Source organism: Prionailurus viverrinus, chromosome E2 (genome assembly GCF_022837055.1).
Source record: "Prionailurus viverrinus isolate Anna chromosome E2, UM_Priviv_1.0, whole genome shotgun sequence".
Classification (NCBI taxonomy): Eukaryota; Metazoa; Chordata; class Mammalia; order Carnivora; family Felidae; genus Prionailurus; species Prionailurus viverrinus.
In genome coordinates, this window is record NC_062575.1 from 48145062 (window position 1) to 48153975 (window position 8914).

The 8914-nt window shown below is 51.5% G+C and overlaps 1 protein-coding gene across 2 annotated transcripts; it reads left to right on the forward strand.

Moving 5' to 3' along the window:
- The first annotated feature begins 924 nt into the window (after positions 1-924).
- SELENOV (selenoprotein V) lies at positions 925-8914 on the forward strand. Of its 2 annotated transcripts, none has more exons than XM_047836711.1 (8): positions 925-1450; positions 1557-2575; positions 4471-4495; positions 4625-4678; positions 4794-4868; positions 4984-5082; positions 5430-5477; positions 8827-8914. In XM_047836711.1, the coding sequence occupies exons 1-6, from the start codon at positions 1259-1261 to the stop codon at positions 5059-5061; spliced, it is 1443 nt and encodes a 480-aa protein (XP_047692667.1). In that variant the 5' UTR covers positions 925-1258; the 3' UTR covers positions 5062-5082; positions 5430-5477; positions 8827-8914. The 2 variants fall into 2 exon arrangements, with proteins under 2 accessions (XP_047692667.1, XP_047692666.1); XM_047836710.1 differs by having other exon boundaries at positions 928-1450; positions 4984-5077.

Here is an 8914-nt window from a genome sequence, read left to right on the forward strand (position 1 = left end):
AGCATTTTGTATCAGAGGCTGTCAGATAATAGATGCTCAGTGTTAGTTCTCAATATTATGTGATAAGAGGAAAGCCCTTTTCACAGGGAGGCAAACTGAAGCCCAGAGAGGGGTAGAAACTTGCTTAGATAGAATCACACAAAAAATTCAATGTCTGTCAAGATTTTCCTATTTGAAATTTAAAAATTTTTTAATTTTGAGAGAGGGAGAGCCTGAGCAGGGGAGAAGGGCAGGGGGAGAGGGAGAGAGAATTCCAAGGGGCTCTGCTGAGCATGGGGCTTTATCCCAGGACTCTGGGGTTATGAATGGAGCCAAAATCAAGAGTTGGAGGCTCAACCAACTGAGCCACCCAGGTGCCCCATGACTCTCCTTTTAAAACTCTTCCATGATTCAACATAAGGTCTGTACCTGACCTAATAGTATTGGACCAATGTCAGAGTCCTGGTTTTGACAAGGTACTGTAGTTACATATGATGCTATTATTGGGGAAAGCTGGATGGAAGTTAATGCAGGATTCTTAAAAAAAATTTTTTTTTTTATAGCTTACTTATTTTTTGAGAGAGAGAGAGAGAGCAGGGCAGGGGCAGAGAGAGAGAGTCCAAAGTAGGTTCCACTTGAGAGCCCAATGCAGGCTGTCACGAACCGTGAGATTGTGACCTGAGCTGAAATGAAGAGTCAGATGCTTAACCGACTGAGCCAGAGTCCCCTACAGGACCCAGAGACCCCTACAGGATTCTATACACTGTTTTTCCAATTTCATGTGAGTGTTAAAACTTGTTTTTAAAAAGGTAAATATTTATGAAACACCTACTGTGGACCTCCCATGAACATGCCAGCTCTTAGTCTGGGAGCAGGGGACTCAGCAGTGAACGAGGCAAGTAAGTTGTCCCCCCCCCCCCCCCCCCTCCCGGAGCTCACAGTGCGATGGGGCCATTTGCAGAGTGGTTAAGTACCAGCGTTCTGGAGCCTGACAGTTTCCATTTGAATCCTGGCTGTGCCACTTACTAGCTGTGGTTATTTATATGTGTAGCACTTAGCACTGTGTAACTGCAAACTCTTGTTATTTTTGCTAGTTATTATTTTCAGTTTTCTCCTGACCACCCAGTTATTTTTTCAGGGAGCCCCCTCCGCCCCAGGCTGGTTCTAGCACCTTTTGGGATTCTGCAGGCTCCTGTGCCTGTCTCGCCTTGTCTCTGACCCCTCTGCCTGTGGCTCCCCTACTCCAGCCCCGGCCACACTGGGCTGTTGTTGGTTGGTGATGGCTATGTTTCCCCCACTGGACAGGAAACCTGATCACTGGACCAGGGGTTTGCTGATCAGGGCTCTGTTCCCAGAATCACTCGGCACAGGACCGTGCACACAGCAGGCACTCAAGAAACATACTGAAGGCCTGAATGTTAGCGACAGTGAGAGGAACGCTGGAGCAATCTCTGTGTTCCTTGCCTTGAAGGTAGGGTTCAGGAATTAGGTGAGATCTGGAGGCCCTGCGCGGTAGAACCTGTGTACAGCGTGGAACACCATGTAACAGTGCCCCCTTGTGGTTTCTCCCATTTTAGAACCCTGGTGTGCGTGAGGCTCTCCCCGCCCCAAGGAAGGAGGACGGGGCGGGATCCCAACCCCGCCCCCCCCCCCCCCCCGGCCCCCTGCTGCCCATGAACAACCAGGCGCGGGGCCCAAACCCCTCTCCGGCCCGGGTCTTGGCCTTGGTCCGGGCTTCGACCCCGGTCAGGTCCTCGATCCCGGTCCGCATCCCAACTCCTGCCCGGGCCTCGACCCCAGCCCGCACCCGGAATCCCGCCCAGACCCCGGTCCGGGCCCCGAATCCCGCCCAGACCCCTGTCCGGGCCCCGCGTCCCGTCCAGATCCGGGCCCGGACCCCAGATCTCCCCCAGACCTCGACCCTGGGCCGGGCCCCGACTCCCGTCCGGATCTCGGCCCGGGCCCAGATCTCGGCCCGGGGTCCCGCTCAGACCCCGACTCCTGTCCAGACCCCGGCCTCAGCCTGGACCCCCACTCTCGTCCAGACCCCGACTCCGGTCCAAACTCCAACCCCAGTCTGGACTGAGACTCCTGTCCAGACCCCGACTGCCGTCGGGACTCCGACCCGGGTCCGGACGCCCACTCCGATCAGGACCCCGACTCTGGCCCGGATCCCAGCGCCAACCTCATTCCCAGTCGGGGTCTCGATCACAGCCGTTGCCCCTGCGTCGGAATCCTTAGGGAACTCAGCCCCACCTTTGGATCCACCCTCAGAATCTGCTCCGGAGCCCCCTGTGTGGCCGGACAAGGATCTTTCACCGACACCCAGTGTGAAGCACTTCCCATCAGTCGCCAATGGATTCGGCTCTGTCACCCAAGAGTCCCTTCCTGCCCACACTCCAACGGCCGCTGATTTCCTGGGGCCCACCCTTGGGTCAACCTCGAGGGCAGACTCATCAGCCACCAAGTTGATGGATTCCACTCCCGATTCTATTCCCGCGCCCATCCTGGAGACCGACTCCTTCGCCACCGCATTCACCTCCACCTTCGAGAACTTACCGGAGGACAGCAAGATCCTGATTCGAGTGATCTACTGGTGAGGGGCGTCCCCGCCCACACCTGCCTTCCTCCCCTTGGGGAAAGCCCAGAGGGGGTGGGCGCTGGGGCTTCCGGGATTTGAAGATAGGGTGAGGGGAGGGAGTCCCCACTCCCAGTTGGAAACTTGGCTCCACCTATCATTTTCTCTGGGGCTGGGGAACTGTTAGCTTCAAATCTCTGCTCTGAGCTTCATTCATTCAGCCTCATTTACTCACTTTGGAGTGTGCTGCCCCCCGAGGGCCAGGCCTGCTCTGAGGATGGATGGAGTGCCAAACAGCGCCACCTGCTTTTCTCGCCAGGCCAGGCTGGGCCATGCAGACCCAAAGCCAGGCCCGGGAGGGGTGGGGGAATGCCAGACTGCGTGGTCAGGGATGGCCTTTCTCAGGCGGTGATGAGAAGGGGGCCTCCACGTGAAAAGCTGGGTGTTGGGAGGGCAATCGAGGTGGCAAGGGGAGGAGGAACCGCAAGTGCAGAGGCGGAAGGAGGCTGGCTTCCGTTCTCTTTGGTGGTCCCAGAGCTGGGTCTTCTGGGTCCACGACAACAGTAACAGCAGGGACCTCCCCCAATCCCCATGTCTCTCTCCTGCCTTAGAACATTCTCTCCCCCTTATCTCTCCCAGTCTCACTCCCCCCACCCCCCATTTTTTCTGCCCAGGTGGTCTCTCCTGCTCTGTCTCTCTCCCCAACTCACTGTCTCTTTTCCTTTCCCGATGTAAATGCCTCTCTCCCCTTCTCCCCACTTCCTCATCTTCCCCTCTTTCTCTGCCCTTCTCCTCCTTTCTAGCTTCCTTTGACTCCATGGATTCATTCATTCAACCACTATTTATTAAGCACCTACCTTGTGCCAGGCCCTGTCCTCGGCACCAGGGACACAGGAGCGCGTAAGACAGAGATCTCTGTCCCTTGTGGCACTCACGTTCTGGTGTGGAGGGGGCTGGAATGAACAATAAATATGGCACACAGTACATTATCTCGCATCGTAGAAGGTGATCAGTGCTGGAGCACCTGGGTGGTGCAGTCGGTTAGGCTTCCGACTCTTGATCTTGGCTCAGGTCATGATCTTGCAGTTTGTGGGTTCCAGCCCCACATTGGGCTCTGCGCTAATGGTGCAGAGCCTGCTTGGGATTCTGTCTCGCCTTCTCTCTGACTCTCTCCCGCTTGTGTTCTCTCTCTGTCTCTCTCAAAATAAATAAGTAAACTAAAGAAAAAAAAGGCGATCAGTGCCAACGGCAGAAGGAATCAGGGGGGGGGGGGTCACAATTTTATGGGGTAGTCAGAAAGGCCTCCTTGAGAAGGTGATATATGAGTAAAGACCTGAAGGAGGGGAGAGAGGGAACCATGTAGATAAGAGCATTCTGCAGAGGGAACAGCCAGTGCAAAGGCCCTGTGGTGAGGCATGCAGTGTTGGAGGAGGAGTTCTGAGGTAGGAGGGGTGGAGGCGGAGCTGAGGGTAGTCCCAGTCCTAGCTCAGCCAGTCCTCCCTGTTAAGATCGGGGCAGGTCACCCACACCCTTTTCTGAACCTCAGTTTTCTCATCTGGAAAATGGGGTTGTTGAGATGATTCCAGGAGATGCCTCATCTAAGGTAGTAAATGTACATGGCTCAAAGAAGGGCTCAGTGTATGTCAATGAAATTTTTTTCAAAAGAGCTTCCTCCCTCCCTCCTTTGCTGGAGCGGTGGGCCAGGGAGTGGATGGAGGCAATGGGGCAGATACCGTGGGGGCTTGTGGACCATACAGAGGACTGTTGTGGTTTTTTTTGCCTTGGGTGAGCTAGCCGTATGGGATGGGATCGGAGTCCGGTGTTCACAGGCTCCCTCTGGGCCTGGGGAGATACTGATTCAGTATCTTCTCTCCATCTCTCTCTGTCTCCCTTCTCTTTCCCTCGGCGTCCAGCGGCCTCTGAAGCTACAGCCTTCGGGTGAGTAGTTTTGACTTTGGAGGTGGGGGGAGTGCTGGACAGGAAGTCTGGAAGGAGGTCCTGTTTCCCCTCCCCTGACCCCATGACCCTCTGATCCTCTGAACCCATGATCCCATCTCCTCCCGGCAGTACATTCTACTGAGAAAGAGTCTGGAGCTGCAATTTCCAAATTGTCTACGCTTTGTGAGTGTGCCGGTGGCCTGGGGGAGTGAGGGGGAGGGTAGTTAGGGTCCCGAGACCCCAGGGGCTTGGAGAGGAGCTCTCACCTTCCCCTCCACCCCCAACATTCCCTCCCCAGGAGGAGGAAAGATCTGCCCAGGCTACAGGGGAGTTTGAAGTGTTTGTGGATGGAAAACTGGTCCATTCAAAGAAGGTGATTGTGATTGTGTGTCCCGGGCCCGGGAGGGAGGGCGGTGCTGGGTTGGGGGGGCGGCGGTGGAGGGGGGTGGGAGACATACATGTCCCTGCTCTTTCCCCTCTGTGCCCAGAAAGGCGATGGCTTTGTGGATGAGGCCAGGCTGCAGAAGATTGTGAGCATTATCGATGAGGAAATTAGGAAAAGGTAGCAGCAACCGGCCGAAGGTGAGGTGAGGGAGGCGAGGTGGGAGGGGCGGGGCGGAGGCGGGGCTGAGGGTGGGCAGCACGCAGGGTGGGCGCTGTCTAGGAGTCAGAAACAACCTACTCACAACGTAGCTCAGCCGGTCCTCCCTGTTCAGATCGGGGCAGGTCATCCACACCCTTTTCTGAACCTCAGTTTTCTCATCTGGAAAATGGGGTTGTTGAGATGATTCCAGGAGATGCCTCATCTAAGGTAGTAAATGTACATGGCTCAAAGAAGGGCTCAGTGTATGTCAATGAAATTTTTTTCAAAAGAGCTTTAAATTTCTTCCTCCCTCCCTCCCTCCCTCCCTCCCTCCCTCCCTTTCACTTTCAGTTGTAAAGCTGTGCCACCCAATAACAGCCTACGGCTTTTCAACTTACGGTAAGTTCATTAAAATTAAATACAATAAAAATTCACTTGTTAGCTACACTAGCCACATTTCAAGAGCTCTATAGCCACATGTTGAGCAGTGCAGATGTAGGACATAGAACCCATTACTGCAGGAAGTTCCATTGCTAACGTTGTCTTAAGGTATTAAAGCATATGCACAACCATTTATTGGCCACCGATACTGGATTCTTATTTTTTATTTCTTTTCTTTTTATTTATTTGTTTTTTTAGAGAGAAGAGAGAGGGTGAGTGGGCAAGAGGGGCAGAGGGAGAGAGAGAATGAATCTCAAGCAGACTCTGTGCTCAGCAGAGCCCACCTGGGTGCTCGGTCCCACGGGATCATGACCTGAGCTGAAGTCCAGAGTCAACCACTCTACTAACTGAGCTGCCCAGGAGCCCCTGGATTTTTAATTTTTTAAATATTTACTTAATTTGAGAGAAAGAGGGAGGGAGGGAAGGGCCGAGAGAGAAGAGAGAGAGAGAGAGAGAGAGAGAGAGAGAGAATGAGAATGAGAATATCCCAAGCAGGCTCTGTGCTTGGAATCAGAAACATCCTACTCCCAGTCCTACCTAGCTCAGTGAGTCCTCCTTGTTAAGATCAGGGAGGACTGTGCTTGGAGCACAGAGCGTGACTCGGGGACCGATCCCATGAGAACCTCGAGATCACAACCTGAGCCGAAACCAAGAATCGGCCGCCCAGGCGCCCCTTAGTTTGCATTTTCATTTCGTTAATGTATTTATGTCATCCCCACACCCAGCGTGGGGCTCGAACTTACAACCCCGAGCTCAAGAGTCATGTGCTCTTCTGATTGAGCCCGCCAGGTGCCCCAGATACTGGATTTTTAAGACCACTGAGAGGGCGCCTTCAGCAATTTCTCCTGCCCTCTGCCCTGTCCCCGGCCACCCCTGATCTGCTTTCTGTCCTCCTAGATTAGTTTGTACTTTCTAGACGTTTACATAAATGGAAGCTATGATTTTTTTCACACTTTTTTGGTGGAAAATTTTAGACACGTACCCTAGTTGCGAGCCCCGTACAGTGAGCCCCGTGTGCTCGTCAACCAGGTCAACTATTATTACCGACTTTCTCCTAGTCCATCTATTCTCCTCTCCACTTTTTTTTTTTTTTTTTGGCATGTTAGCGTTTGAAGGTACATTCCAGACCTCACGTTATTGCCCCTGTAAATACTTCAGTATGCATCTCTAATAAATAAGTTTTTATTTTATTAAAAAAATTTTTTTAATGTTTAGTTTTGAGAGAAAGAGGGAGAAAGTGCAAGCGGGGGAGGGGCAGAGAGAGGGAGACACAGAATCTGAAACAGGCTCTAGGCTCCGAGTGTCCACACAGAGCCCGATGCAGGACTCAAACTCACAAACTGTGAGATCATGACCTGAGCCACACAGGCATCTCTTATTTTATTTTTAAAGTTTATTTTGAGAGAGACAGCATGGGAGGGGCAGAGAGAGAGGGGGGGAGGGAGAATCCCAAGCAGGCTCCACACTGCCAGCCTAGAGCCTGACATGGGGCTTGAACTCACAAACAGTGGGATCATGACCTGAGCTGAAATCAAGAGTTGGATGCTTAACTGACTGAGCCACCCAGGTGCCCCAACAAATTAAGTTTTTAAAAGAAGTACAAGACCATTTTCACCCCCAACAAAAATTTTATTTTATTGATTTTTTTTTTAAGTAGGCTCACACCCAATGTGGGGCTTGAATTCACAATCCTGAGATCAAGAGTTGCATGGTGCATCACCTGAGCCATCAGGCACCCCCACCCTCGACAAAAATTTTAAAATGTCTTAATGGCATCTAAGATCTACTCAAGTGTCTCAAAAATATCTTTTAAGAGGTGGTGGGTTGGGAATTAGGATCCAGACAATGTCCACATTATATTAGTTGTTTTTAAAAATTTACAGACAGTATTTTTGGAATGCCTACGATGTGCCAGGCACTTAGTAGGTCTGTTTTCAAGCAGCCATGCTGGGGATGGGGGCAGGGGAGGCAGAGGAGACGTCTGTTTCTCACACCTGCCAATACGCAGAATACCAGAGTAGTTATGCATGCAGCTTCCAGGGTCACAGGAACTTCGGTTCAAATCCTGGATCCACCAGCCAGCCACACAAGGCTGAAGCTGGTGATGTTAGATGTGAATTAAGAGCTTGTCAAAACCCTTCTTCAGTAAGTGAACAGCAGTTGTTATTGGAATAAGTCATGAATGTTCTTATTGCAGCAGAGAACCCAGTTCAAATTGGCTTAACAACAACAAAAAAGTTGGCTCATGAGAATAAAAGTCTAGGGGCTAATTAGCTTCAGGAATGGCTTGATCCAGGCAGCAAAATGTTGTCATTGAGAATCTGACCCTCCCTTACTCTGTGTTCTGCTTTTTCCCTGGGCTAACTTTATTCTCAGAGAGGCTCCCTATCTTGGTGGCATAAATTCCTATTGGCCTGGATTAGGTCACATGTTCGTCCCTGAACCAATCACTGAGGCCCAAGGGAACACGGAGCTCTCATTGGCCAGTCTTGAGTCATGTGGCTATTCCAACTGGGAATGGAGTTGGTCTCCCTAAGCCCATGGGGAGGGATGATGGGGAGAGAGCTTTGGGTGGACAAGAACGACAATCAACTGTATTAAAAAACAGAAGGATAGACAATGGTTACGTCAGTATTGTCTAGCTTCAAATCCCTATTTTACTGGCTGTGTGACTTCAGGCAAATGCCTTCACCTCTCTCTGCCTTGGTCTTCTCTGTCAAGCAGAAACCATGATAGCCGTTACCTCCTTGGATTTCACTTTATCCAACAAATATTTGCTGAGTACTTACTCTGTGTTGGATACTGTTCTAGGTCCTGGGGATGATACGGCCATGAACAAAACATGCGAACTCCTGCCCTAGTGAAGCTGACATTCTAGTGGTGGGGACAGACAAGAACAAGACACATAGGCAAATAGAAGGTGGAAATAAGTTCTGAGAAGAAAATAAAGCAGGAAAGGAGTGGGGGTGGGTAGTGCTGGGAGTTTTTTGCAATCCTAACTTGAGTGGTCGGGGAAGACCTTATTGGGAAGATGGTAAGTAAACAGTTGAAAGAAGGAAGGGGTTGAGTCGTGCGGATATCTGGGGTTATCTATGGAAAATATAGCCGGCAGAGGGAGCAGCAAGTGCAAAGGCCCCGGGGTAGGAATGTGTCTGGCGTGTTTGAGAAATGGCAAGGAGACTAGAGTGGGGAGCGTTGGGATGGTGCCTGACACATAGTAAACACTGTATAAATGCTATTATTTTTATAGTGTTGTTGTCATAGCTCTTGATGTTTTAAAGTATTTTCTCTCTCCTCTCCATTTCAGGAGCCTCAGCAGGATGCCGAGAAGGGCTGAAATGTTGCCAAGTCAGGTCCTTTTCTGATGGTAGCTGGGGCTGGGGCGAGTCGGGGAG